The sequence below is a fragment of the Brassica rapa genome, chromosome A07, assembly GCF_000309985.2.
Source record: "Brassica rapa cultivar Chiifu-401-42 chromosome A07, CAAS_Brap_v3.01, whole genome shotgun sequence".
Taxonomy (NCBI): Eukaryota; Viridiplantae; Streptophyta; class Magnoliopsida; order Brassicales; family Brassicaceae; genus Brassica; species Brassica rapa.
In genome coordinates, this window is record NC_024801.2 from 28374101 (window position 1) to 28401476 (window position 27376).

A 27376-nucleotide genomic window follows, 5' to 3' on the forward strand; every position below is an offset into this window, starting at 1 on the left:
ATATGATCCTATACTGGACTGTTAAGCCATTAACAGGTTAGCTCAATACGATCCAAATGGTTCGCTTTATTAAGATATATAATATTGTAGGTACAATAACAGAACAGAGTTTATGGAACTACGCTTTTAGCAGCTACTATTGCTAGTCTCCATGGCTCGTTGTTCCCTCTGCTCTTGTGCTTCCAATGTATCACAAAGACTTGACCCTTTGGTCTCAGGAAGAAGCAATGCGAAAAATCCAAGACCCGACACCGTAAACCCAAAAACGGCAAAAGAGAACGACGGAACATTTCTTCCGACAGAAGCAATGATTGGACAAACAGCGCCTCCAAGTACAAGGGATAGTCTAAGCATCGTCGTCGCAAAGTTCCTCACGCAGGTAGGAAACATCTCAATCATGTAAACTGCCATCAAGTTAAACCCGATCCTAGCGCAGAAGAAGGAGCCAAGTTCAAATACAAAAGCAATGTTCGTTAGGCCTAAAAGCGTCAGGACGAAACAGAACACTGCTAATGCTCCTCCGACCAAGCAGTTCGCAAGCACGGAGCTTCTCCTGTTGAACTTCTCTAGCAAGATTGGTGCGATGACAAAGGTAGGTAACTCCACCGCTGCGTTTAGGGCTTCGCTTAGGTAAATGTTCACGTCTATGTCTCTAACCGCTAAGGGAACTCCGTAGTACATCATACCTAACCCGAACATTATGGTCATAACGACCAAGATTCTTCGAAAAGCCCATTTTCTGATGAACAGGTCCTTGATCGAGCTGCTTGGAGTGCTTTCCACGTCATCTTTTGAAGGTAACCTAGCAGATACTGACTCCAAATAAGCTCTGCTTGCAGGTGAGATTCTTTTAAGTACTTCAATAGCTTCTTCGTTCCTGCCTTGCACATGAAGCCAACGAGGAGACTCTAGGGCGAATAAATAGATTAAAACACTATGGATAGCTGCTGGAACGGATGTGCAGAGATAGAGAACTCTCCAAGAAGCGTGTCTAACAAGGTAGGCTATTCCAGACAAAGACATGAACCCTAACACAAAGAGAGTAAAAGGAATCATAGCACCTCGAGGTCTCCATTTGGTGGAAACTCGCTCACCTATTAGATTGAACGCGTAGGTACAAATCTGTGAACGCGCGAATCCGATAATGAACTTCAAGAAAACGTAGATCCATATGTTGGTAGAGAAGAAGATCGAGATTCCAGTGAACGACATCGCTAGAGTTGTGAAGAAAAGTAGTTGCTTCCGTCCCAAGAAACTGTCTGGAATCATAGCCATGAAAACCCCTCCAACGATGGAACCCAAATAGAAAGCAGACGTGGGGAGACCTCTGAGGAAGGAGCTCGAGCACTCGAGATCGAACTCTGAAATGACGGTTTTACCCTTGAATCCGCCGTCCCATTCCCAGGCTGACCGGGGAAGATCGCAGATGTCGGTTGTTGCCGGATTGCAAACCGTGTGGTCGAGACAGTGCCATGTAGGGTACGCATCTGTGAAGACGGTGATGAATATCTGTTGGGAATCGAAGGCGAAGGCGAGCCCGACAAGAAGTATCTGTAAGAACTGTGAGAGCCCTAGATCAGACAAGCTCTGTTCGAAAATCTTGTCGAAGGTCAAAGGTGGAGAAGTGTCTTCGTCTTCGATGTGGGTCACCAAAGGTGCTGATGAATCCTCCATTGTTTGCTTTGCTCTCTTCAGTTGACTTTCTCTATGAGGTTGTGAGAATTATTACATGAATGAGAGACAATCAACCACTAGGTCCACTACTTGGTAATTATATAATCTTGGAATCAGGTTTGTTTATGAATACAAATTCCATATCTTTAATAGATTGTTTGGTCAAAGACTCAACAGATCGTGTGATCTTTCGTGATTTGTATGTGTATTGTTCTTTTTAATAGTTTTTTTTGGAGAAAATTGTCCCTTTTAATAGTTTTTAAGACAATAACTGAAGCATGTGGGTAAAAAAGATTCCCTCCATTTTTAAAAGATGTATTTTCTACAGAAAAATATATTTTTTAAAAAAAAATAGTGATACAAAATTTTAAATTATATACTAAAAATGTATAACAAATATAAATGTAATTACAAACATTTATTATATTTCCATCGTGAATCCTCCATGTGTTGCTCACTTGCTCTCATTATTTAATTAAGTCCACACGACATTATTCATCAATATGTAACTGTACGTGTTTATAATAAATTCATATCTGGTCCGTTAAGTAAATTAACGCCCAGTAATAAGGTTAGGTCAAACTTAAATTGTAATCACACGTGGTTCACGGTATGTTCTGCTTCCACTTGGTGTATAAAATAGGTGAAACTTGACCTCTAACGACTTACATCTCGCCAAGAAAAGAATAAGGAAAGGTGACTATCAAAATGAATAATGAGATCAATCTTGGCTTATAAGATTATCCATCTACATCTACCGCCACCATTCTCACTAGTGACGTGCCACCTTGTGTTGAATGCAATGTATATTCAAAACACATGAAATTGACATGTTATTTATTTTATTTCTTTATTGGGGTTTCTATAGTTATTTATTTTATTTCTAGGTCATGAATCTGTTGATCACTAAATTATGCTGTATTTCCAAATATTTTTGTACAATTATATAAATACTTTAGGGGAATATTGTGGTCACTATTTTTGTTTCTCATGATGAATTTAAGCAAGATGGAATGAATCCCAAGACATCCAGACAATAAAAGGAGAAAGAAAAAGGATTAAACTTGTATGCGACTATCTTTTTTACATGAGACCTTTATCAAAAGACACAACACCTTATCTGATATAAAACACACTATAAATTTCCATTAATCAACAGTAATATCACTGTGGTGTGGTGTCATTTTCCAAGAAAGATTACACCTAGAGATCATACTTACAATTAGATTAAAGGATTAGCATAGAAATCCTCGAAAGAACAAGGCAAAGATCATATGTTAAAATGATTAAAAATAATTCAAATTGAAAGGACCAAAAAAGTGTGTGATCAAAGACTCAAAAGGAGAGCCCATATATAGTGTACAAAAAGAAGCTGCACGGATCGGATCTATTCACATGACATACTGATTTTATTCCATGTTATTAGTCGCTGTTCCACATTCCTTTCCACGTATGAATATTTGTAATTGGTTATCTCTTCAAGGTAGAAAAGTATTTGCTGAAATATAGATATATAAAATTATTTTGAAGCAATTAAATCTTATTGTATAATACTATTTATACAAAATGGGAAAAACAATTATAGAATTAGCATAAGAAAAGAATAATTCATCTATTCCTCAATGATTTTTTTTTTGTCACATTATTCCTCAATGATTAATTAAATATTTAGAGAGATTAGGAAAGTATCCAAAATAAATTTGTGATTGTCAATATTCGAAGAATTTAAATTTATAAGGTTAAGCGTCTGGGACCGCTGGACTGATACAATGTCCCTTTTGTCTATCCATCTCTCTCCCTACAAGCTACATACAGATATAAATATATACCAATAATGTTCTCTCTGTAGTACAAAAACCATTCTAATAGATATTCGATCCCAAAATAAAAACAGCTGAAACAACCACACTCATCATTATCATCATCACTCCTTGCTATCATCAGATCATAATGAGCAACTCAAAATCATACTGGAGGAAGCAAAGATGGGGAACGCCTCCACAAACGCTAACACCATTGATGGAAGGACCAGATCCAGACATGCAAGATGAAAGAGCCAAGAAGGAGAGCTCATGGGAAGCCATTAGAGAATGGTTTAAGGTTCACAAGGGTATTTCTGGAAACATGTCTTCTCCATCCGTACAACCACATTGCAATAGTTATGATGTGGCGGCCAAAGGACAAGACGTGAGGCTCTTGCTCGGCGTCTTAGGTTGTCCTCTTGCTCCAATCTCCGTCGTCGGCTCCGATCTATTACCCGATGACCCTCTTCTTGGCTCTTTCCAAATCAAGAATGTCCCATTTGTGAGTGTATTACTACCTCTTTTACACTCTCTATTTTGTTGGGTTACATCGAATAATGCCTTTAATTTGATTTTCACAGTTTAAAATGGATTACATTTGAAATGTTATCATTTAATTTGGAAATAGTCGTTTGAATAGTTAATCTTTAAGATAAATTGGTTATAAATATATTTGTTACTTTTTTCTGTTTTTGATAATCATAGATCCTAAACCAAAGTCCAAACAAATACTCCAGAACCTAACCAAGTAATGTTATCAATTAAATCATCCACAATATTAATTATGAAAATTAGTAAGTATAAGTTAGGTATGTATGCATATCTATATGGTTTATTTATTTAATTAAGTATTAATATTTATATTATAGGAGACGTCGACGGCTCATTACATAATACAACAATACTTAGCGGCAACGGGATGTCTAAAGCGAGCTAAGGCGGCTAAGAATATGTACGCGACGGGGATAATGAAAATGAGCTGCTGTGAGACGGAGATAGCCGCCGGAAAAAGCGTTAAGACACTCGGTGGCGGCGGAAATGGTCGGAGCGGAGATAGTGGTTGTTTTGTACTGTGGCAGATGCACCCTGGGATGTGGTCTCTGGAGCTTGTTCTCGGTGGTACTAAACTCATATCAGGCTCTGACGGTAAAACCGTTTGGCGCCATACGCCATGGTTAGGTACTCACGCTGCTAAAGGCCCTCAACGTCCACTTCGTCGTCTCATCCAGGTAATAATGGGGGTGATTGGTTGGGCTGTAAGAAGTGATTTTAGCTTTAATTTTCATCTACAACCTTAAATACTACCAATCATGCTTTATCTTAGTTTTTAAAGCTACAACCAAAAAAACTAAAGTTACAGCAAAAACATACAAAAAGTAGTTGTATAAATCTTATTTTCTAAAGCCTCATCTTTTTAGCTGTAGGAAATTTTAAAGCTACATCTCTTAAAACTAAATCAAAAAATTCTACAGACTAATTTCTAAAGTAAATTTTCTACAGTTACATCCTAACCAATCACCCCCAATGTATTTATTTTTGATAATTACTCAAACATATACAAGCTTTAGTTGTTAGAATTTCATATACTCAAATATATATGACGTCATAAAGATTGTTGAAGAGATAAGGACGTGGAAGGAAAAAGAGTAGTCATTGTCCAATAAGAAACGAAAGCTAATGAAAATATATAAACCTGACAAGTGATGGAGAAGCTGTCTCCTTCTCTACTTGCTTTCTTTTGAAACTTCAAAATCAAAACATAGCCCCACACCATTACCCACTCTTGACTCTCCCACCACCACACGTGCTTTATACTTTTATGTCACGTTGACGTCATTTGTTTTGATTGCTTATATCGAAGGCTTGCTTACTATCTATATCTATATGTGAAATGTTTTGCTAATGGTTTCAGATTTAGTTCCATTTTTAGTAAGTATGAGGTTTATTTCCACAGATTATTGTCGGAGTTATATAAACATACGTTCTCTCTTTTTTTTCTATACGTAAAGAAAGTAATGAACTACAAGTTTGTCCGTCAGGACGCTTTGCTAGGTAGCTGTGTACAATTATTGGTTAGAGATGTATCTAATACGTGGTGTGAAAATAGAGTGTACTGTACTATTATTATGCACGTATATTCGCCATATCTATGTATATATGTTAATCATTGTGCTTCATGATGAATACGATATTTCATTAATTCAATTTCAAAGTGGGGAACTTCTTGGGATTATCAAAGTTTGTCTTTCGACTTTATCTTTTCTCTTTTCTTTAAAATCTTTTGCTTTATAGTTCTTGTCGTTCAAACTCCAACGAATATGTGTCGGAAACATTTTTCCTTTGGTGTAAGATTTTTTTTCTTGTCAGCTTCCTTTGGTGTAAGATCTTGAGAGTTTTTATTACTTCTGTCTTAATATATAGTATAATATTAAGATTTGTATTTCAATTTATTAAGAAAAATTTACTAAGAAATTTGTTACTTTTATTATATTTTATATCCAAACTATTTTATAATTGGTTAGATATTTTATTTGAACATTAAATAGTGCTTTAATGTGATACTTTATCTTTTTTTACTAAACACGATTTATTAATTGTGTTACAGGGTTTGGACCCAAAAACAACAGCAGGCCTATTCGCAAAGGCCCAATGCTTAGGCGAGAGAAGAATCGGCGACGACGACTGCTTCGTACTCAAAGTATCCGCCGATCGTGACTCACTGATCGAACGTAACGACGCCGGAGCTCCGGCGGAGGTTATACGCCACGCGCTGTACGGATACTTCTGCCAGAAGAGCGGTCTATTGATCTATTTGGAAGATTCACACCTCACTAGAGTCACGACAATCTCACCAGAAGACGAAGCGGTTTACTGGGAGACGACGATAGGAAGTAGCATCGGAGATTACCGCGACGTTGACGGAGTCGCTGTGGCTCACTGTGGACGCGCTGTTGCTACAGTGTTCCGATTCGGAGAGACGTCGTTGCAGTATAGCAGGACGAGGATGGAGGAGATTTGGAGGATCGACGACGTCGTTTTCGATGTGCCTGGGCTTTCATTGGATTCGTTTATTCCTCCCGCCGATATATTTGAAGATGATAACAACATTAGTACTCCTGTTTACAGCAATGTAAATTCCCGTTAAAAATGTGGACTAATTTAATAACTAAAAAACTATTTATTGGCGGGTTAATTAGTTGATGGTGATGGTATAATGTGACGTTTGTTTTTGTATATTACTTTTTTATCAAGAAATTAATGTTTTTGAGGATTTATATGAAAAATGTTATGCGACATAGTTGAAGGCCCAATAAAACAAAAGCAAATGTTTTACGTAGATATTATTGATGGGCTTTTCTCTTCATTTCTTCGACTTCGCAATGTGATAATCTGGTTTTTTTTTTGTACAAAATAAATAGAGTAAAATTTGATTTTTCTTTGTCGGGAAATAATTAATTAGAACAAATGGATGAATCAAATCAGAGAAAGAATTATCAAAAAGAAGCTTCGGGAGTGTATTTTTGTATATATTCGGGTAATGTACTACTTTGTTAAGAGAGCATTCAACATCTACACATACCAAAGATAAATTAAAGTATAATTTTAAAAATTAATTTATATCATAAAGAAGTGTAATTTAATATCTTCTTTAGCAAAAATAGAAGAAGTAAGGGAGGAGAAAATGGAATCCAAGGTCGAGAGATCATAAGGAGTTGCCAACAGATGTTTGTTTTTAATCTGCATGAAAGAATGTGCATATATAGACTATCGATGCGACCGTTACCTTTGTTACTTTTGATTATTTATTCTAAGTACTTTAGTTTTGGTTTGATTAGCACCCCTAATAATTACCATATGATATGCGTACAAACATTAACTTTATCATTAGTATTATTTTTATTGTTTAAAATTATGATATACAAGTAAAGCTACATCCACATGCACGTTTATGCATGTGAACCGCGAAAAAGTAGCAGAGTGAGATGGATAAATATTAAAAGCTCCGGATAGTTGTAGTAGTTAACTTATGGTTGGTGACTTAGTGTGATTGTATTGTGGCTGAATATTCATTGGGCATGCAACACTGTAATTTCAGTTCCACTTTCATTCAATGCATCTTCACAGAGACATGGATTATTGCACCATAGCTAAATATTCAATAATAAACATACATTATATTTAAACAAAAAAAAACATACATTATATATTGCTCGTTTTGAGCACCGCCTGATAGAAACATTTGATTTGATTCCTAAACTTTTAAAAGTTATTACATAGATCACCATATGAAATTAAAATTAACTTCAACTGTTTATGATCTCTTAAATTTTAGATTCGACCATGTGTACTATTATATTAATTTTGTTTTTGAATATATTTGTTTGTTAAGGAGAAGTGTGGGGCGTAGGTAAAAGGAGAAGAGAAGCTTCCTCGAGAAGTGCACACATGGGAGTGCGTTTATATCTCTATGACACTATCTATATATGCTTCTCCTTCAATTCTTCTCTTTCTGCCTTTTGTTTTTCTCAGCTTTTAGGGAGAGATAAGAGACTGACTGAGAGAGCTTTCTCTTTTAGATGCCAACTTGTAGTGATGACCAGATCTTTATATAGTTCTCTCTCTACAGCCAACAAAGTGTCAGTATATCTATTACATGTATGAGCCGTAATTTGAATTCTGTCGAGTAATTAAACACAAAACATTCGTTATCAAGGCAAAACTTTTATTTTTCAAACACTTTAATTAACTAAAAGCTTAAGAATTAGGACCGAATGTACTAATATTTTGTGTGTGTCTATAGACATTTGTAATAATTAGTGGTCATATGAACCAAAGAAAGAAAGAAAGAAAGAAAGGAATAAAGAACAAAGATATCTTCGGAAGGAAAGATAGATACTCAGTGTCGGTTAATTTCTCTTATGACAAGTTCTTTTATTTCTTTCTTTTGGAAAGGATGTTGTAGCTATCAATCTCTATACACACAGTCACATTCATACTTATGCTATATACATATGAAATCAAGTGACTGTATACATTTGAATCAAAATTTACAGCTTTTCTTGCTGTTTGCATGTGGATTTCTCAAAACCCTAAAAACCTTTTGCTTTGATTGGGATCATCATCATTATGACTGGCTTTGTCCTTCTTTTTCTTATTTACTCATGTTTTTTTTACCATAAACTTTATATCTAAGTTTGATTCGAAATTTAGTTTCCCGATGCAGATATCTCCATTTTAGCGTAATCATAGTATAAGGCATCAAGTACAAACTAACTTGAGATAGAAATAACTAACTCATGAAAAAGCAAAGGGCCCTCTAAAAGCTTTTAAATATCGTACATGCCTTGAAACATGAGCGATCTCATTTTCTCTACCCATAAATGTTCATTATTTAATTTGTCATAAGATGCTACGTACGTTCGTATATATACCGGTTAAGGCATATTATATGTGATACACATATACATTGGTTAAACCTCTATACTTTAGTATATAGATTTTACATTTTGTATATGCATCTGAATATCTGATTGGTAAGACTGTTAGTTAAAAAAGTCGTAAAAAACTTATAAAATAAATTGAGGGTTTATTTATATTCAGTTATTAATTAAAATAACAAAAGGTAATCTGCTATCAAATATTTATATTAAAATAGTTCAGCATAAACATACAAAAAATGAAAATAATTAGTGGTTGATTAAAAGCAAAGAAAACATAATCATATAATCACTTGGCCATTCTACTGACTAGCACTGTAATCATCAATTTTCAAACAGTTGGCTGGAGAATAATGAATAAGTACATAATAGAACCTAGATATTATAGCAACAATAATGATACATAATTTCAGTACAAATTAAAGACACGAGCAAAACTAATCCGATAAACATAACAAAGTTTGTATTTTTTTATGCCTCATCTCTAAACCTAAGTCAAGCTCATAAAACAAAATATATATCTCCTTCTCACGTTCTCATACATCACATCTTAAAATAAACAATTTTATCACCCAAATGGTGAATTCCTTCCTTGTATTAACCCACTGTTAGGGTTCATCATAGGACTCAATGGTGACCTTCGAGGTGATGGCCTTTCCAGAAATTTACCACCGTTATTTCCTTCATCACCTGGCAAACCCGATTTCCTTTCGTAAATTTCCGACAGAGAATCCAAATCCGTGGAAACATGTGTAGCCATTTGTATCTGAATCCGATGCTCGTCATCGATGGCTTGGTTTCCAGAAAGATCATGATCTTGATCAGACCACATTAAGAGTTCTTTCCTTACATCGTTACCATAACTAGGGTTTGGTCGCTTCTTCCCCAAGTAAATGTTGGTGTCTGCAGCATTGTTGGCTGTGTAATGATTCTCTATGTTCTGATGATGGAAGTTATGTTGGTCAAGAACTTGTTCGGTTGTGTTTCCATAAATGTTTAGGTCTTGAAACGGCGGGAAACTAAGAGGAAGAGGTTGTGGACCCACCGCTGCGGAAAGACTTGTACTTCCCAAATTGGTCTTGTAACCTCCTCCGGCGGCGACAGCGGCTGCCATGTTCTCACCGGCTAAGGTTTGGCAAGCTCTCTCCAATATAGATTGCATGTACTTTCCTTGAGCTTCAATCCTCAGCTGCAAATGTCTCTGCACCTAAAACATTTGAATGCAATATATATTATATATCGACCAAAATTATCTTTTATAAGAGATGAATATTATAAAATATGAAAAAATTAACTACCTCTAGCTGTTCATGCAACCTTCTCTGGACTTCCATTTGCATCCTGATCAAATAAACCAAGTGTAAGTTGCTGCTAATATAAACAGAACATTAAAATAGATAAAATTAACGTGAAGAGAGGATGTACTCATTCATGTTGCGGCTGATCATGCCAGAGGAGGAAGCTACGTTGCGCTGAATATCCATGGCAGAAGCTAAAGAAATATAATTTATTTTAGAGAACAATGGATTAAAAATACACACATATATATATATAATTTCTGCAACCCTAATAGGATAGAGAAAGGAATAGTGGTCACCTCTTGAGCCTTCCTTTGTGGAGTGATCCCCGTACTCCTTGTGCGGCTGCTTTCCAAGCCTGAATTTCTGCACTCATACAGCCAGGTAACATTATAATATTATTATATGATTAAGTGAAAAGAAAAAAAAAATATAGAGAGAAGAGAAAATCAAAAGCAAGTAAGGAAAGAAAACCCTAATTTATATTTTTGTGTACATACCTGAAGATGGCTCTTTAGGTGGTAAAGAGTAAGACCCTTCACACCCATAACTCTCATAATCGTCTTTGGAGTCGCTTCTGTAAATAAAAAGAACGATCAAACACTTATTAGTATATAATTCTAAAAAAAAACTTATTCGTATATGTTAAAATCGATCAAGCTAAGATGATATATATGTGTGGGCATACTATCTGGGCCGCCGAGCTGAGCGACGGCGTCGACAAAACGCTCGTGGAGTTCGACAGTCCAACGCAAACGCGGTTTAGGGTCGGTGGTGAGGACAAGGCCTGAATCTCCTTGAACGCACATAGCTCTGTTCTCATATGAACCATTCATACTTGAAGGTTTCTTAGCATGGAACATTCTCTCTCTATGACTTTCTTTCTCTCTCTCTCTAACAGAGGGATTCAAGGAAACGAATGTGATGCAAAAATGTGAGAGAATACGATGCGGTTTTGAAGAGATCAGATGACGGCTTTTTGCTCTTTCTCCTTCTCTCTCTCTCGTCTTCTTTTTATTTTTCTTGTGAATAATTTTTTTATTAATATTTTTTTGAAAAAGAAAATGGTTATAATATTATAGTAATTAATACTATTGTTTTATCATTACTAAGCAAGGAAGAGAACTAAAGTTTTAGACTAGTACACAGACGTTCCTTTGCGAAAAGATACTGTCGCTAGCTTGAATACCTTTGAATTACTTTCAGTATAAAATGTCTGTAAAGGAATATACGTATACATGAAATAATTCATGTATTTCTCAAATGACTTTAAAATGTTGCAAATTTGTAATTACCAAAAATAAATTAATTTTGATTTCTTTTTTGTTGTTGAAAAAGGTGAGTTTTAACATCGGAGATCCTATACAAGTTAGCTATACATAAAAGATGTTATATTAGATGGAAGGCGTTTGTAATATGTATGCATTAAATTTTACAAAAACACTAGCATTTTTCACTTTCTGCCATAAATATAAGCATTAATGCATCTAAAAATATCTCGAATTTGATGTAGTGCTAATCTACTGGAGTAGTATATTTTTTTTGTTATTTCTCTCTACTAACATTCAAACAATGAGCACGTTTTAAAACCATTTTTATTATTATCCTTTAATTTGTTTTTTCTGCTTGATTAATTTGGATGTATATAAGTACTTATTAATATGTGTAATAAATTAAAAATAAATTCGAGAAGAATAATAAAAAAACGAGATTATAAACTTTACTTTTTAAAGTTTAATATATTAAAGTTATATATGTATATATTCTATTCAATGATCGCACGAGGATAGTCGTATACTAGACTTATAGTTATAGTATTTCTACATCGTTATATATTGCAATCAGGACACATACACACATATCTAAACAAAAAATTCGACAAGGGGTTTTATCATTAATGGTTAAACCTTTTTTGGTTAATTATGAGCTGAATATACAATTCTAAGCAATGATGAGTTCGTTATAAACTAAGTGACCGTATATTATTACCAAATACAAACCCTCAGGTGGAATTTATTTTTATAACGAAAACGTTGATTGACCAAAATAGAAAATATGGTTTACAAACGTGAACTACATCAACTAAACTATTCTTTATACAAATGATGATGAATTGTCTTACCTCAAAAAAATCAATTACACTCATCGCATAGCAAGTCCATCTATCGCATAATTCTTTTTATTTTCCAACATCAATGATCAATCGCATAGTTCATAATAATTTGATTTTGGTAAATGAATATATTCATATACATGAGATGGTCAACCTGATATGTATGAGTGGGAGGTCCCATATGGTATATTTACGTAGAACAAGAATAATCCAACGAATATGGCGTTGGGATTGATATGCATACTTAAGAAAATGATATGCACACAAAAAAAAGAGAGCATATGATCTAGGAGTATAAAACTACATTAAATCTGCAGAAATTTTAAATATATACTATAATTTTTTGCATTAAATATGAACAGGGAAATGTTCAATGTAGCATTTAGTGAAGGAATATAATCTGGAATTTAAAGCGAGAAAATAACATAAGAATATGGCAGCAAAACTTTGAGTTATGCATAAACATGGTTTAGTGATATGTGGAGAATTATGCATCAATGTGTAAAGAGAGTGTTACTGTTGGGGACCTCTTCTTATACTTATTAAAGCTCTTTTATTCTTTGTTTTATTTTTACTATATGTTTTTTCCTTTTTCCCAATTTTTAATTTTATTTTTTTGGTTAAAGCTTGCTGGGACTATAAGAGCAACATTACTGGGAGTCCCTTAAGGCATCCCTTAAGGGAAGGGGGTGGAGACCGAGGAAGAAAGAGAAGGGAAAAGCCCTTATTTAAGGGCTGTCCCTTACTCTTTTGTGACCAAAAAAAAGAAAAAAAAAAAAAAAACATAACAAGGGACTCTCTCCCTCTCTCTTTTCATCCCACCAATAATGTTGCTCTAACCCTTTTTGGCTTTTGTAGGACTGACGATTGTGCAGCTATACATGGTAATACATTTTCCAGATATTAATTTAGTAATATTGTTTTTCAAATAAACAATGTTTTCTTTGCCAGAAATATTAAATTGTGGCTTTAAAATGAATTGTATGCACAATAAATTAATCAACGCACACAAATCTGGCTAGGATATAATATATAATTGGAAAATGGTGTTAACTTTAACATAATATATAACAAACGAAAGTTAAAATTGCATGAGAATTGGAATCAATTCTTCGCCTCTTTGATGAATAAAGATAGATTCTTATTGCGCCAACAATATTAAAAAATGAAAATAGAACTCCCGCGATAGATGCCAACCGTATGAACTTGGCCAGCCACATTTACATAGTTACATGCAATATATTACTAGACTTTTTCTGACCCCTTTAAGAGTTTAGATACGCACACCTTATTCATAATGATTTCCTGTCCTTTTGATATTTTTTGGGGAATCAAATTACAAAATTTATTCATAGTGTTGTAAAAAAAAATATATTATTCATAGTGATGTAAAGTATATTAGCATTAGCAAATTAGACGGCAATAAGATCATTTAAATTCTTATTTTCTTGATTTTTAATGCTTTTAAGCGAGAGTTTATTTTCCAAGCAAAGTTTTTGTTTTATTTAAAGCAGGAAAGGCCATGTTTAAGTTTTAGCTAATTGTAGTTGAAGCAAACTAAGAACTTAAAAAGAAATAAATAAGCCGGAAAAATAAATAAATTGATGACAATAAAGTAAGTCGGTTCAAAAAATAGAGGCCATGGTTGCTTGAACTTCAAGCATCTTTTAATGGTGCTTTAGAATTTCTTCTCTGAAATGAATATATTCCTTCCCCTCTTCTTATCTTTTCTCCACTAAAAACACGTTAAAAGAAAATAAAATCCGAAGTTCGGCAAGAACCACGTATTTCTAACGCTATTTTAAAACCATATCTGAGTGCAGTTTTCTTGATAATGAATATCTCTTAACTTAGATAAACCGATATAATGCTTTTTTTTTCAGACAGCAATTAACTGAATGCTACAACTCTCGTTGCACATGAGACGTACAGGTGTTTTATATAATAAGATACTGATGAAAAGGAAAAATAAAATAAAACACATCGACTTCCAAGAACAAGACCTTTTTAAGTATATACGAAGCAGAAATTGTCAGAATATTACTTGAAACAAAATCATTCAAAAACCATGCTAAAACATTTGTCGCAGTAGACAAATTCTTTATTTTTAAATAAGAAACCTCCAAAACCTTTATTATGTTTCAAAGTAACAACGAACAACCCTTCAAAGGTAAGCTGTTATTGGAAGGATATATAAGTGCGGGAGTAGCTGACCATTTAACAAACCAAATCACTGTCTGTTCATATCTCCCATGCATATGTATTTGATCTGCATCGAACCCAAGCGTCAGTAAACGGAAACTACTTTACAAACAACTTTATGCTAAGACGAGTGTTGTTGTGAGTTACCTCATGGTATTCGTCCATACCGTACTTGGATCCTTCCCTTCCGAGACCAGACTGCTTCACTCCCCCAAATGGAGCCACCTGCAGTTAAAAGATGTCAGCAAATGTATTTGACTATAATTTGGAGAATATGTTTCTTCCGTTTCTGGTCTTACCTCTGTTGATATGATTCCTTCGTTCACCCCTACAAGTCCGTATTCAAGTGCTTCGGATACACGCCACGATCTTTGAACACTGTTTGTGAATATATAAGCAGCAAGTCCTGCACACACATACACATTTCGTCATCTCCTTTATCATGTTAAATAAGGTTGCTAAGATTGCAATGAGGACAAACCTGCAATAGTGTCATTAGCGATTCTAATAGCGTCCTCCTCAGTTTTGAATCGAATAAGGGGAGCTACCGGTCCGAATATCTCCTCCCTAAGAGAAGCAAATAAGTTCTTCCGATTATTAAAGGCGAGGAATACTAATTGTTTCTAGTTCTTTCTTTAGAGAGACAAAAAGCTATAGCACTGCAATAATGTGAAAATCTTTCACAACTTACTTAGACATGATCATGTTGCTCGTAACATCACGGATAACAGTAGGCTCATAAAAAGTCATCCCTAGACTGTGCTTTTTGCCGCCGAGAAGGATTTTTGCTCCCTTTAAGAAGACAATTACAGATAACATAAAAAATACCTCTTGTTAGTGTGAATCGGGGAAACACAAGTTTTTTTTTTGGTTTGCTGAATCACGTACAAATGCAAAATATAAACCGCTTCACTTAGAAACCAAGGTTAGCAAAGATGCATAAGGGAAAAATACAGACCTTGGAAACGGCATCTTGCACGAATGATTCAACCTGCAATTATTTAGCATGAAGATCAAGACCATTATCATGAGTGACATCAATCATTACTGATGTGGATGAAAGCAAACACGGAAACTGGAAACTTTTGACAAAAAAAGAAAACTAGTAATAATTTACCTTTTGAATTGCTGCATCGTTTATAAGGGGACCCTGTAAAAATGTTGAACTGACAAGTAAGTTTACAGCAAAATAGCAGAGCACACAAGAGAGTAGACTCAGTAAACCTTAAACTAAGTCGCTTGGGATGTTAGTTGACAGAACTAGAGAGAAGGTACCAATAACCTACTTCTCTAGATTCTCTAGCAAATAGCCTACTATAATTTTGTAATTACCAAATCATCAAGAGTATAACATTACAAAGCAGAAGAATAAGACCAAAAAGGGCACACCTGGGTTGTCCCCTCCTTAAAGCCATCTCCTACTTCTAATTTCTGAACCGCTTCAGAAAAGGCCTCAGCAAATTTATCATAGATACCTGTGGGAAAATATAAAATATTACGTTCATAGCAGATGAAGGATCCATTAGGCGGTGTAACCGAATTCTTACCATCTTGCACAAGTACTCTGTTCGCACATACACACGTCTGACCACTATTCCTAAATTTCGCTGCAAGCTGTAAAATCACAAATCAAATAGATCATATAACGATTTAGTATTGACGGTCTCCATAGTGCACCACCGAGAAAATTGTGCTTGAAAGAAGGAGGGACAGGTGGAGCTTGGAAGTAATAACCAGCTTAAGGGATAATACACATCTTTTATGGAAAAGGAACGGGATACCGTCTCATAAGAGAAATTTCTCCAGATAGACCAACGTTTTGAACCTTTTGGACAGACAAAATGCCTTAACATTCATGACTATCACTTACCGTTCCTTTTACTGCTACATCTAGGTCTGCATCATCAAATATTATGGAGGGTGCATTGCCGCCAAGTTCTAGAGAAACCTAGAACAAGGAAAAAAGAAGAGGTACCCACCGATATTTAGTCTGGAGAATATTTTTCAAAGAACATGATACTGATGCTTAAGCATACCTTCTTGACGGTAGGTGCAGCAGCTGCCATCAACTTCTTCCCAACTGCTGTTGATCCTGTGAACGTGATTTTCCTCACCTGAGTAGCACAAGAAACACAAAAAGTCACTTGATAAGGTAACTTATCAATTATCATGCATCACTACTAATGGCAGAGATACAAAAAAAAACAGAGTACACAAAGATAATTAGAGAAACCTGTGGACTTGCAAGCAAAGCATCCCCAATTTCAGGAGCATTTCCCATGACCACGTTAAGTGCACCCTGTTAAAAAACATGCAAATGAATCATAGAAAAAAAGAAACCCTCAATCGGGCTAAAACACCGGCAAAGAAATGGTATACTCAGAAAGTTCATGATCAAATAAGAAACACTGTTAAAACTAGTTTTCCAGCTTCAATAGTCATACATTAACGGGTAACACATCAGATTAGTAGCCACATTTGAAGAGAGTACAAGCACTTGAAAATGGGTCGATAAAATCAGATCACATGTTATAACGAAGAGACTACGTGTTTGAAATTTACACATTAGCAGGCCATCTCCTTGACATGAGGGTATCAAACTCGATTTAGATCAGAGATGCTGGTGGGTTATATAGTTCAAGCCTAAAATCGTAACTTACTGGAGGAACTCCAGCTTGAAGTGCAAGTTCGGCCGCAGCAAGTGCTGTCAGGGGCGTAAGTTCAGATGGTTTAACAACCACCGTGCAACCAGACGCCAGAGCAGGACCAACCTACAGTACGTCAACCATCCACATCAAACTAAATGAAAAAAGTTCAACATAATCTACTGGGATAGTATACTAGACAGGCTTTTAATAGAAAAAGAAGGTAAATTGCAACGGTACAACAAGCAAGACCTTTCGAGTAATCATAGCTAAGGGAAAGTTCCAAGGGGTAATTGCACCAACAACACCAACAGGCTGCATAGCAAATCAAGAGAGTCAAGCAGTGCAAGTGTAATGTAAATACCTGCTACTGTAAATACAGTCAGTCAGCAACATTATGTCAGTCAAAAATATAAAAGTTGCATACATAAGAATTTATGAATCAGAAAACTGGGCAAACCTGTTTTAGGACCAACAACCGGCGATCAGACGCATTAGGAGGAATTATATCACCGTATACACGTTTTGCCTCCTCCGCATAGTACTCAATAAAACTTGCCCCATATGCGACCTGTAAACTAAATTACAGAATCATATACTGCATTTATTTAAGAGACGATTGCAACATTTGAAACAAGCTCAAATCAGCACCATACAAAGTTCTCAGATATAAAATGAATCGTCTACCTCTCCTATAGCCTCCTTTAGTGGTTTTCCTTGCTCCAAAGTTATAAGTTGTCCAAGTTCTTCCTTGTGTGCAACCAGAAGGTCAAACCTGTATTTGGAGAAACGAAGTATATCAGGAACCTTGGTTCCAGTAACGTGCAATAGCTATACCAGAAAATCCCCTAACTCTGCCCATATCTCTAACCTTAACATTAAATAAGGGAGCAGTCAATTATTTCCAAAAGCCTTGATACTATTACTATACTTTAATTTCATACGCATTTGACAACCATGGAAAACATTCCTCCATCGCCACACTGGCCTTGTAATCCTAAAACATGACCATGCACACTGCAAAAAGAGTATGCATCGCTAGTTGCTACAAGATAAAAATGTGTACCATCGCCTTAAAACTCTACTCCTCTCTCCAGCAGTCCGTCTGCTCCAAGCTGAAAATATGAAAAACATATTACAAGGAATAAGTGTCTATCCTTCCAAGCACATTGCTCAGTGTGAATAGAAGTGACCATCAAAACAATGAACAGAGACGAAACAGCTTTAGGCATTGCAACTAAGAAAAGCTCAAAAGGAAATAAAAAACTTGGGTCACACACATTGGAATGCTTCGTAAGAAGAAGCAATAGCATCATTCGTCTCTTTGACTCCCATACATGCAACATCAGCCACAATTTCACCCGTTGCTGGGTTGTTAACCTGTGGAGAAAGAAAGAATATATGATGATGCCAACAGAAGAAGTTTAAAATCAAGAGGCAGATAAGGGGATGTATGACCTTGATTGTGGTCTTATCATACGAATCAATCCACTTTCCTCCTATAAGACCCTGTGTGCGCAGAAGACCTGAGCTCCTGAGCTTCTCGGAGACGCTTTGTGCATCCATACTCATCTGAATAATCAATCGAATTGACAAATAACAAAGTTACAAACAAAAACTATTCATAAGTCTCTCTCTCATGTTCAACAGCTTGTATAGTAAGGCTATACGAAAATACGACCAGAGAGGATGAACAGTCAGTGCTAATTGGCAACGACGAGATCTGGATATTTCGATTATTGAAGCGATATTATCTTAGCGACTGAATACAAAGGAGATGACTGAGAATGATAAACCTGGCGGCACTGAGAGGAGACGAGGAGGGGGGAAGCATGTGAGGAGGAGCAGACGAGCCTACGGCAACCGACGATAGCTACACGCGCTGCAGCTCCGAGTACCATTGATTTCAATCGAACAAGACGACGAAAACAAGTGTGAAGAAGATGAGATCAGATGAGTATAAAATATCTTCTTCGCCTGGGAATTAAAAAAAAAAAAGAAAAATTATAAAACTGACAGGTAGGTTAGTGATATTTGACTGTATGTGAGAGTTATTGCAAAATATAATCCACGTGGCGGTTACATCATATCTTATGCGAGAGTGCCATACTCCACGTGGCGTTTTATATATTATATGGAGTGGATTAAAGTGTCAGTGGAGTATACTTACTTACCAAAGTAATTTTGTTTCAAAATGCTAATTTACAATCTGACCCTCTTCGTGAGATAGTACAGTATCTACAGTCCACCTGTCAGATTCATTTCTACGCATGTCACGATCCTAATTTTGGTTTCTTTGTGGGGTCAGATCCTTCATCGTAATCTATTGGTCTAAAAGGAAGATCACTGTAATTACAGTATCTAATAAACTAATTACTTATAAGTACTTTATTATTTACTAAGCCAGATTTTCCAGACATCTTTTGGTCGTGACGGCTCGAACTCATCGCAAGTATATTCCTTTTCTCTGTCTTTCTCAAAATGTTTTATTTAGCCTCTCTGTGTTTCGCAACAATCTGGATTCGTCTCTTAAGTCTTTACTGTTGATGATGATGATGATAAACCAGGTTCATACGACGGCGTTTCGGTTGTTTCTGGTGTCTCCTCCATGTCTATTTCCTCCTCTACCAACCTTAGGCGCTCTCCGATCTCAGGTTAAGTATACTCTCACTTTCTCGGCACTGTTTTGATTCTTCGCTTGCATGCTCGTGTTTTTGTTCTCTAATTTGTAACTTGATTCTGTGGTAGTCTTCGTGAATTTCTCTGAGCTTTATGTAGATTGAAGTAAACTAGCTTCAGTTTGATGATACTGTCTGCTTTGGTGTCTTGTATGTTTATACGAATGTTTATTTCTTCACTCATTCAAAATCTTGGCTTAGTATATGATTTTTGGACTATTACATTCTCTTTTACCTGAGATTGTTGCATCAATGTTTTCAACGTGAATCAATTTGAGTTGTTTTCTCGCTGTGCAGCTACTCTGGAAAGGAGATTAGATGCAGTAGAACATACAAGAGCTAACAATGTGGTAAACTAAACAGCTTTTTTTTTTGTTGTAATTTGTAATCTTGTACTCCTGCTTGCTTCTACATTTATAGTTTTGGTCTAGAGACCAACTGATGTTCTTACATTTCTATCCAGAGCTTTGAGCAGACAAAGGAAAAGATTAGGAAGATGTTGGAAAAAGTGGAGCTTTCTGTATCAGCTTATGATACCAGTTGGGTAGCAATGGTTCCATCACCAAGCTCCCAGAGTGCTCCACTTTTCCCACAATGTCTGAGCTGGTTACTGGAGAATCAACATGAGGATGGATCTTGGGGACTTGATCATCCATCTCTTAAGAAGGATATGTTATCTTCTACGTTGGCGTGTATCCTCGCGTTGAAGAAATGGGGAACTGGTGAAAGGCAAATAAGCAAGGGCCTACAGTTTATTGAGCTCCATTCTGCTTCAGTCACTGATGAAACCATAGAGAAACCAGCAGGGTTTGAGATTATATTTCCTGGGATGATTGAGTATGCTAGAGACTTGAATCTGGTGGTTCCATTGGGCTCAGAAGTGGTGGATGCCATGATACAGAAAAGAGATCTGGATCTTAGAAGGTACATTTCTACTCTTTTATTACCGTACTCAGACAAAATTGAAAGCTTGTTTTATAACCAGAGGTTGTTAGCTCAACTGAAAAGGATCTTGACCATCGTGTAAGAGGTCCCTTGTTCGAGTGACCGTTAGGACAAAAAACTAATATTACATGTTGTGGTTTCGGTTTTGAGGGATTACAGGCTTCGGCCCCAAACTTCCTGATTATGTTTGGTCTGTGATAGTGAAAGCTTTTCAAAGGGAAGAGAAGCATATCTAGCCTATGTTTTGGAGGGAACAAGGAAGATTCAAGATTGGGATTTGGTAGGGAGATACCAAAGGAAAAATGGATCACTGTTTGATTCTCCAGCCACAACAGCAGCTGCATTTACTCAGTTCAGAAACGATGGGTGTCTCCGTTATCTCTCTTCCCTCTTCCAGAAATTTGAATCTGCAGGTCTACTAATCAACACTGTTTTCACTTTGGTTGTAAACTAAAGACTCACACTGCTAATATATTTTCCTTATCATTTGCAGTTCCCACAATTTATCCCTTTGACCAATACGCACGCCTTAGTGTAATTGACACACTTGAAAGCCTGGGGATCGATAGGGACTTCAAGAACGAGATCAGAAGGGCATTGGATGAAACTTATAGGTAATCTAGATTAACCACACAACATTTTCAATGTTGTGTTTATGATTTTCTTAAACCATCATTTGACCAATAGATGCTGGCTGCGTGGGGATGAAGAGATACGTTTGGACTTGGCCACTTGTGCTTTGGCATTCCGGTTGTTACTTGCTCACGGCTATGATGTGTCTTATGGTGAAGTGAATCTTTCTTTCAGATGAATATAGCCTTAGATTTTAGTCAACTGCTTGTATGTGGTTAAGTTGAGACCTTTGTGTTTTGTTGCAGATCCACTAAAACCATTTGCAGAAGAATCTGGTTTCTCCAATACTCTGGAAGGATACCTTAAGAATATAGTTTCTGTGTTGGAACTGTTTAAGGCTGCTCAAAGCTATCCACATGAGTCAGCCTTGAAAGAGCAGTGTTTGTGGACTAAGCAGTATCTAGAGATGGAATTATCCAACTGGCCGATCACCTCTGCTAGAGATCAATACCTCAAGAGAGAGGTAAACCTCTTTTTCTAAACTATCTTCCCGTGAGAGGTAATCAAAATCTGAGAGTCTTATCCTGTTTCAGGTTGAGGATGCTCTTGCTTTTCCCCACTACGCAAGCCTGAAAAGATTAGATCATAGGAGAAAACTACTCAGAGGTTTCTGTTTAGAAAACACAAGAGTTATGAAGACATCCTATTGGTAACATCTCATGTTTTATTCATTCATTGTTTGTTTTTAAACGATGATCATTAGTTCTCATTGTTTTTCCTCTATGTGCTAGCTTTCCCAATGTTTGCAGCTCTGATATCTTGAAGTTAGCTGTGGAGGACTTTAACTTCTGCCAGTCCATACACGGTGAAGAAATGAAACGTCTTGACAGGTACACTCCCATAAGCTAATGTGTTTTATGAATATAATCATGCACTTGACTACTTTTATATGCCTAAATCTCATATCTCTATAAATCTCTGCTCACCAAATTGCAGATGGATAGTGGAGAATAGATTGCAGGAACTGAAGTTTGCAAGACAGAAGCTGGCTTACTGTTACTTCTCTGGTGCTGCAACCCTTTTCTCTCCAGAGCTATCTGATGCTCGTATATCGTGGGCCAAAGGTGGAGTTCTGACAACGGTTATCGATGACTTCTTTGACGTTGGAGCTTCCAAAGAAGAAATGGAAAACTTCATACACTTGGTGGAACAGTAAATGGCTCTTTTCTCTATTTGTTCACTACTAAAAAGAACTATATATAACATGTTTCTCCTTTACAAATTACAGGTGGGATTTGAACTGTGTTCCTGAGTATTGCTCTGAGAAAGTCGAGATCATTTTCTCGGTTCTAAGGGATACAATTCTTGAAACAGGAGAGAAAGCATTCACCTATCAAGGACGCAGCGTGACACACCACATTGTGAAAATTGTAAATCATACCACACTAAACTATATCATCTGTCATCATTTCCTAACAATTGATCTGACCATAGTCTATTGTGCGACATATCTTATGCAGTGGTTGGATTTGCTTAAATCTATGTTGAGAGAAGCAGAGTGGTCCAGTGAAAAGCCAACACCAAGCTTGGAGGATTACATGGAAAATGCGTATGTATCATTTGCATTAGGACCAATTGTCCTCCCAGCAACCTATCTGATCGGACCACCAATGTCTGAAGAAACCGTCGGAAGCCCTGAGTATAATCAGCTCTACAAGCTCATGAGCACTATGGGTCGTCTTCTAAATGACATACAAGGCTTTAAGGTAAGACTCACTGCTTAGAGTTGAAAGATGGTAACTGTAATGGTATTAGATTGGGGTTTAATGTGTGTCAATGTTGTTGGCAGAGAGAAAGCGCTCAAGGGAAGCTGAACTCTGTTTCATTGCACATGGTACATGACCAAGACAATGGCGGCGAAGAGGAGATCATAGAATGTATTAAGGGTTTAGCAGAGAGAAAGAGGGAAGAGCTGCAGAAGCTAGTTTTGGAGGAAAAAGGGAGTGTGGTTCCAAGGGAGTGCAAGGAAGCCTTCTTGAAGATGAGCAAAGTGTTGAACTTGTTTTACAGGAAAGATGATGGATTCACTTCACAAGATCTGATGAGTGTTGTTAAATCTGTTATGTATGAACCTGTGACCTTGCAGGATGAGTCTCTAACTTGATGCAAGTTTAGCTAGCAAGTAAACTTGTCATTGTTTTGTAATGTTCTGAAAATCAACCAAAACAATTTTGTTAAAATCCTATTTATATTTGGTTTAAACCGTTTTAAATCGATAAATATTGGTCTAAATCAATTTAAATTTGATATAAATATATTAAATCAAGCAATAATATTAATATAAATCCAAAAATTTGTATATTTTTAAATATCTAATTTTTATAGTAATCAAAACAATGTTCTAAATAAACTGGATGATATCTTTTGATCTTTCAGACTTTTGCCAAATCAGTTTTTTACTTTGTAAATGAATGATAGATAATATTGATGTTAGGATTGAACTGGCTGAGAAATGTTTAAAATGTTAAAATAAATAAAAAGGAAAAATGGAACATGAGCAATAGTATGTGGAAAATCTCAAAACACATCCCTCAAATTTTTGGCCAAAGCTTAAAACGATTTCTTCTCATAAGAAACCAGACCGTGAACTCCACCTTCGATCTGTGCTGCACCGGTTCGAGTCTGTCACATAAACAAAAGCAGCATTAAACACTAAGCTCAGCAAATCAGAGGGAGTTCCTACTTCCTACAAAGACAGTTTCATTCACCTCGAGCCTGAGGACGTTAGATCTCAACAGATCATGAGCAGATTGCAAGGAAGAAGCACCAAGGTCTTGAAAACCTTGCTTCACTGCGTGCATTGTGTAAGGTATCAACTTCAACACTGAGCCTTTATCCGCAACTGCACCAACCACTCCTTGAGCAATCTTGAGGTTTGTTTTGTCTCCCAAATATCTCTGATCACTTCCTTTTGTCATTGCTTCTAGCGATCCCATTCCACGGTACTTCTTGATCCTCTTACCATTCTATCATTACCACAAGCAGCATATCAAGAAATGAGGGTTTGTTAAACCGAAAGAGGATGTGATGATGATACCTTATACTCATAAGCCCCAGGAGCCTCAGTGCTTCCGGCTAAGAAGCTTCCCATCATAACAGTTGATGCTCCAAGTACTAGAGCTTTAACAATGTGACCTGAGTTTGAGATACCACCATCAGCTATAACCGGAATCCCACTCTGAGCAGCGAGTGAACAAACCTTGTACACAGCAGTAGCCTAAGATGTCCACATCACACAAAAAAAAAACGAATCAGATAAGTTATACATAATTCTAAAAATCGGTATAGACGACCACCTAAACAAAACGATTTTTCTAGATCGATATTCGAAGAAATCGATCAAGGTGCCCGCCTAATCAATAATCTCATATAAAGCGCCTAATTGTATCAATTAGCTAGCGATTTTTTAAACATTGCATAATTCACAAAGTTCAAATAAATAGTAAGGATTCAGAGCTTTTCCATCTACCTGTCCACGACCAACCGCGCAAACCTCTTGTGTGGTACATATAGAACCAGACCCCATACCAACTCTCAACCCATCAACTCCAGCCTGAATCAAGTTCTGCGCCTGGTAACTCGTCACAACGTTACCACCAATCACATCCAACTCAGGATAACTCTTCTTCACATACTTAATCATCTCAAGCTGGTAAATAGAGTTCCCTTGAGAACTATCCAACACCACAACATTAGCCCCAGCTTTAATCAAATGCTCCAGCCTCTCCTTATCAGACTCCCTCGTCCCTATCGCCGCACCAACCATCCACTCACCGTCTGCACCTACCGTCCCTGGCCCTGACTTGGGATACCCTCTAACCCTCTCTATATCGTCTCTCGTCACCACGTTCACAGTCTCGCCGTCCCTTTGGAGAACCACAAAGCCCTTCTGCTTATCTTCTAACAAAGCTTCGATCTTCTCAATGTCAATGTCCCATGGTAGACAATACTCGCTGCCTTCACAGCTCTTCATGTAATCGTGAATCTTCATCTCTCTTTGCTCGTAGTTCATCTTTTTCCACTGAGCTTTCGTGACGTAGCCTAACAGCTTCGGAACCGTCATTGTTCCTAATCAAAATCAAAGTAAAGGTCAAAACTTTATGTTGGCCTAGTGGTAAAGGAGTGTCTAATAGGCATTCCACCACTCGAGTTCGATTCTTATTGGGAGGAACTATTTAATGTTTGTGGAACAGTGAAAACGAATCTGATTCTCTCACCTGATTGCGTGACGAAGACGAAGGAGGAAGGACCAAAGGCATCCAACGAAGTGATCTCGTACTCCGGGAGCTTCACGCCAGCGTCGGAAGCGATCGGATGACGGAGGGACTTGGCTTGTCGGATCACCGACGCCTGAGCGGCGATGTCGGAGTTATAGTGGACGATCCCGATCCCTCCGAGGGAGGCCATCGCGGCGGCCATGTGAGACTCCGAGACGGTGTCCATCGGAGAGGAGACGCAGGGGATGGAGAGGGGCACGCGCCGGCTGAGGCGCGTGGAGAGAGAGACGGCGTCGGTGGAGAAGTCGATGTAGTGAGGGAGGAAGATGACGTCGTCGTAGGTGTAGGAGTATCCCTGAGAAAAGAGCTTCTCCGCCGGGAACCCATCTTCGAAAGACGTCATCTCGAGGGGAGAGAGAGAGAGAGGCGGGGGCGATTAGGATTTAAGCTAGGGCTTTTGGGGAGATTCGTATAAAAGGAAGACGACAAGTTGAGACAGAAGAAGTTGGCACTTGTGTCTTGTAAGAAAGATTCAGTTCGGAGTTTGTATTTATAGTGCTAATCAGATTTGAAGTTCTTCCTCTCTATTTTCCTTATTTTTTTTAATTTCTTTTGTTGTTACATTGAATTGATAAAAATCATTATTTTATATATCCATCACATATTTTATTTTACAATATCCACAGCATATACTTTACATCTACAAAAAATTTAACTATAACAAAAAATTCTGTAAAAAAAAAGGTTGCGGTAACAATTTTAAAACTACAACCAACTTATTTCCAACTAAAAATTTTAAGAGTTACGTCAAACCAATCATCACCATTATTTAAATTTTTCCTTTTCAATATTTTACGGTTTCCAAATTGAATTCTACTTAGTTGTGTAGTTTTGGAGATATATGACTTGATTTTTTTGTAAGAGATGACCTGATTTGTATGGTTCTCTCATTATCCTCGTATGGAGGCTTTTGGACCCTGGTTTTGTGAGTTGGGGCAGGTAATTTTTGTTGGTTGTAACCTTATGCAAAATATATATATCCTAATTTGACACTAAAAAAATGAATTTTATAGGTAAAATAACTCAATAAATAAATTGTGATATTGAACTATTTGTAAGTATTTTCCTAAGAAGTTAGTTGAATTTCAGTCAAGATATTTTTATTTACTAAAAAATAGCTGAAAGATCTTTTTATATATATAAAATATTTTATATTAATATTTAAAAAATTTAAGAGAAATTCTCTAGAATATCACTAAATTGTTTATCATAAATATTAGCGTACAAGGGTTAAATGACCAAAAATATTTTATTAAAAAGAAATTTTTTTATAACTCTAAGATTAAATAATCTAGAATTAGAGTTTGGATTCAAATGATAAATCTTTTTTGGGAGGGAGGTGTGTGTGTGGGGGAGGGGGGGTAGGATTTTTTTTAATATTTAAAATTTTTAATAATAATTTTTAATAATAATTTTTAAAATATTTTAAAAAATTCCGGATTTCAAAATAAATTTTTTTGTTTTTTGAAAAAAAACTTGAAATTTTATGTTGAAATAAAAATAAATATGCAGATTTGGAAAATTTGTTTTCCAAAAATACAATTGTTTTTTTTGTTTTTTTATTATTTATTTAAATAAAAATATATATATATATAATGATATTTTTTTTAATGAAACATATTTTAGTCATTTTTAATTAGTTTTTTGGTTTAAAATCGAGTTTATTGTATT

General features: G+C 36.3%; 6 protein-coding genes across 9 annotated transcripts; 2 read left to right on the plus strand and 4 right to left on the minus strand.

The window, feature by feature from the left end:
* Window positions 1-46: 46 nt before the first annotated feature.
* LOC103832417 (organic cation/carnitine transporter 5-like) lies at window positions 47-1733 on the minus strand. The gene has a single exon (XM_009108414.3). It carries the CDS (start codon window positions 1672-1674, stop codon window positions 127-129), a length of 1548 nt encoding a protein of 515 aa, XP_009106662.1. The 5' UTR covers window positions 1675-1733; the 3' UTR covers window positions 47-126.
* Window positions 1734-3524: 1791 nt separating this feature from the next.
* On the plus strand, window positions 3525-6751 carry LOC103832418. Its single transcript, XM_009108415.3, has 3 exons — window positions 3525-3978; window positions 4346-4705; window positions 6082-6751. The coding sequence occupies exons 1-3, from the start codon at window positions 3625-3627 to the stop codon at window positions 6619-6621; spliced, it is 1254 nt and encodes a 417-aa protein (XP_009106663.2). The 5' UTR covers window positions 3525-3624; the 3' UTR covers window positions 6622-6751.
* Window positions 6752-9268: 2517 nt separating this feature from the next.
* Window positions 9269-11075, minus strand: LOC103832420 (myb family transcription factor APL). The gene is made up of 6 exons (XM_009108416.3): window positions 10901-11075; window positions 10713-10789; window positions 10512-10578; window positions 10340-10406; window positions 10213-10255; window positions 9269-10121 (listed from the first exon to the last, which is right to left on the minus strand). Exons 1-6 carry the CDS (start codon window positions 11073-11075, stop codon window positions 9483-9485), a joined length of 1068 nt encoding a protein of 355 aa, XP_009106664.1. The 3' UTR covers window positions 9269-9482.
* A 3203-nt stretch (window positions 11076-14278) lies between these two features.
* LOC103832421 (succinate-semialdehyde dehydrogenase, mitochondrial) lies at window positions 14279-19214 on the minus strand. Of its 2 annotated transcripts, none has more exons than XM_009108418.3 (20): window positions 18969-19214; window positions 18631-18744; window positions 18453-18552; window positions 18239-18287; window positions 17860-17947; window positions 17633-17743; window positions 17425-17487; window positions 17188-17298; window positions 16761-16826; window positions 16564-16641; window positions 16398-16475; window positions 16075-16141; window positions 15917-16002; window positions 15645-15677; window positions 15486-15518; window positions 15219-15319; window positions 15009-15094; window positions 14827-14933; window positions 14675-14752; window positions 14279-14594 (listed from the first exon to the last, which is right to left on the minus strand). In XM_009108418.3, the coding sequence occupies exons 1-20, from the start codon at window positions 19071-19073 to the stop codon at window positions 14556-14558; spliced, it is 1593 nt and encodes a 530-aa protein (XP_009106666.1). In that variant the 5' UTR covers window positions 19074-19214; the 3' UTR covers window positions 14279-14555. The 2 variants fall into 2 exon arrangements, with proteins under 2 accessions (XP_009106666.1, XP_033131207.1); XM_033275316.1 differs by having other exon boundaries at window positions 18854-19077.
* A 235-nt stretch (window positions 19215-19449) lies between these two features.
* On the plus strand, window positions 19450-23611 carry LOC103832422 (ent-kaur-16-ene synthase, chloroplastic). 3 transcript variants are annotated; one of them, XM_009108420.3, is made up of 14 exons: window positions 19450-19624; window positions 19740-19826; window positions 20148-20200; window positions 20314-20774; window positions 20997-21208; window positions 21289-21409; window positions 21483-21580; window positions 21674-21891; window positions 21962-22077; window positions 22160-22258; window positions 22365-22580; window positions 22657-22798; window positions 22889-23134; window positions 23218-23611. In XM_009108420.3, exons 2-14 carry the CDS (start codon window positions 19781-19783, stop codon window positions 23530-23532), a joined length of 2343 nt encoding a protein of 780 aa, XP_009106668.1. In that variant the 5' UTR covers window positions 19450-19624; window positions 19740-19780; the 3' UTR covers window positions 23533-23611. The 3 variants fall into 3 exon arrangements, with proteins under 3 accessions (XP_009106668.1, XP_033131206.1, XP_018508781.1); XM_033275315.1 differs by having other exon boundaries at window positions 22178-22258; XM_018653265.2 differs by having other exon boundaries at window positions 21003-21208.
* Window positions 23612-23840: 229 nt separating this feature from the next.
* On the minus strand, window positions 23841-26174 carry LOC103832423 (inosine-5'-monophosphate dehydrogenase 1). Its single transcript, XM_009108421.3, has 5 exons — window positions 25646-26174; window positions 24898-25496; window positions 24466-24645; window positions 24137-24394; window positions 23841-24050 (listed from the first exon to the last, which is right to left on the minus strand). Exons 1-5 carry the CDS (start codon window positions 26046-26048, stop codon window positions 23979-23981), a joined length of 1512 nt encoding a protein of 503 aa, XP_009106669.1. The 5' UTR covers window positions 26049-26174; the 3' UTR covers window positions 23841-23978.
* Window positions 26175-27376: the final 1202 nt, after the last annotated feature.

What these genes read in the sequence shown, in the direction of transcription:
- LOC103832418 (XM_009108415.3), top strand. Translation starts at nt 3,625, where the DNA reads ATGAGCAACTCAAAATCATACTGGAGGAAGCAAAGATGGGGAACGCCT. An exon ending in AAATCAAGAATGTCCCATTT is followed by an intron (nt 3,979 to 4,345) that starts GTGAGTGTATTA and finishes TTTATATTATAG; the next exon opens with GAGACGTCGACGGCTCATTA. An exon ending in CACTTCGTCGTCTCATCCAG is followed by an intron (nt 4,706 to 6,081) that starts GTAATAATGGGG and finishes ATTGTGTTACAG; the next exon opens with GGTTTGGACCCAAAAACAAC.
- LOC103832422 (XM_009108420.3), top strand. Translation starts at nt 19,781, where the DNA reads ATGTCTATTTCCTCCTCTACCAACCTTAGGCGCTCTCCGATCTCAG. An exon ending in CACACCACATTGTGAAAATT is followed by an intron (nt 22,799 to 22,888) that starts GTAAATCATACC and finishes TATCTTATGCAG; the next exon opens with TGGTTGGATTTGCTTAAATC. An exon ending in ATGACATACAAGGCTTTAAG is followed by an intron (nt 23,135 to 23,217) that starts GTAAGACTCACT and finishes TGTTGTTGGCAG; the next exon opens with AGAGAAAGCGCTCAAGGGAA.
- LOC103832421 (XM_009108418.3), bottom strand. Translation starts at nt 19,073, where the DNA reads ATGGTACTCGGAGCTGCAGCGCGTGTAGCTATCGTCGGTTGCCGTAGG. An exon ending in CTTTGCTTGCAAGTCCACAG is followed by an intron (nt 16,642 to 16,760) that starts GTTTCTCTAATT and finishes TGTGCTACTCAG; the next exon opens with GTGAGGAAAATCACGTTCAC. An exon ending in ACGATGCAGCAATTCAAAAG is followed by an intron (nt 15,519 to 15,644) that starts GTAAATTATTAC and finishes AAATAATTGCAG; the next exon opens with GTTGAATCATTCGTGCAAGA.
- LOC103832423 (XM_009108421.3), bottom strand. Translation starts at nt 26,048, where the DNA reads ATGACGTCTTTCGAAGATGGGTTCCCGGCGGAGAAGCTCTTTTCTCAG. An exon ending in CGTCTTCGTCACGCAATCAG is followed by an intron (nt 25,497 to 25,645) that starts GTGAGAGAATCA and finishes GATTTTGATTAG; the next exon opens with GAACAATGACGGTTCCGAAG. An exon ending in CTGGGGCTTATGAGTATAAG is followed by an intron (nt 24,395 to 24,465) that starts GTATCATCATCA and finishes TGGTAATGATAG; the next exon opens with AATGGTAAGAGGATCAAGAA.
- LOC103832420 (XM_009108416.3), bottom strand. Translation starts at nt 11,075, where the DNA reads ATGTTCCATGCTAAGAAACCTTCAAGTATGAATGGTTCATATGAGAAC. An exon ending in TCAGCTCGGCGGCCCAGATA is followed by an intron (nt 10,790 to 10,900) that starts GTATGCCCACAC and finishes TTTTATTTACAG; the next exon opens with AAGCGACTCCAAAGACGATT. An exon ending in ACCTAAAGAGCCATCTTCAG is followed by an intron (nt 10,579 to 10,712) that starts GTATGTACACAA and finishes GTATGAGTGCAG; the next exon opens with AAATTCAGGCTTGGAAAGCA.
- LOC103832417 (XM_009108414.3), bottom strand. Translation starts at nt 1,674, where the DNA reads ATGGAGGATTCATCAGCACCTTTGGTGACCCACATCGAAGACGAAGAC.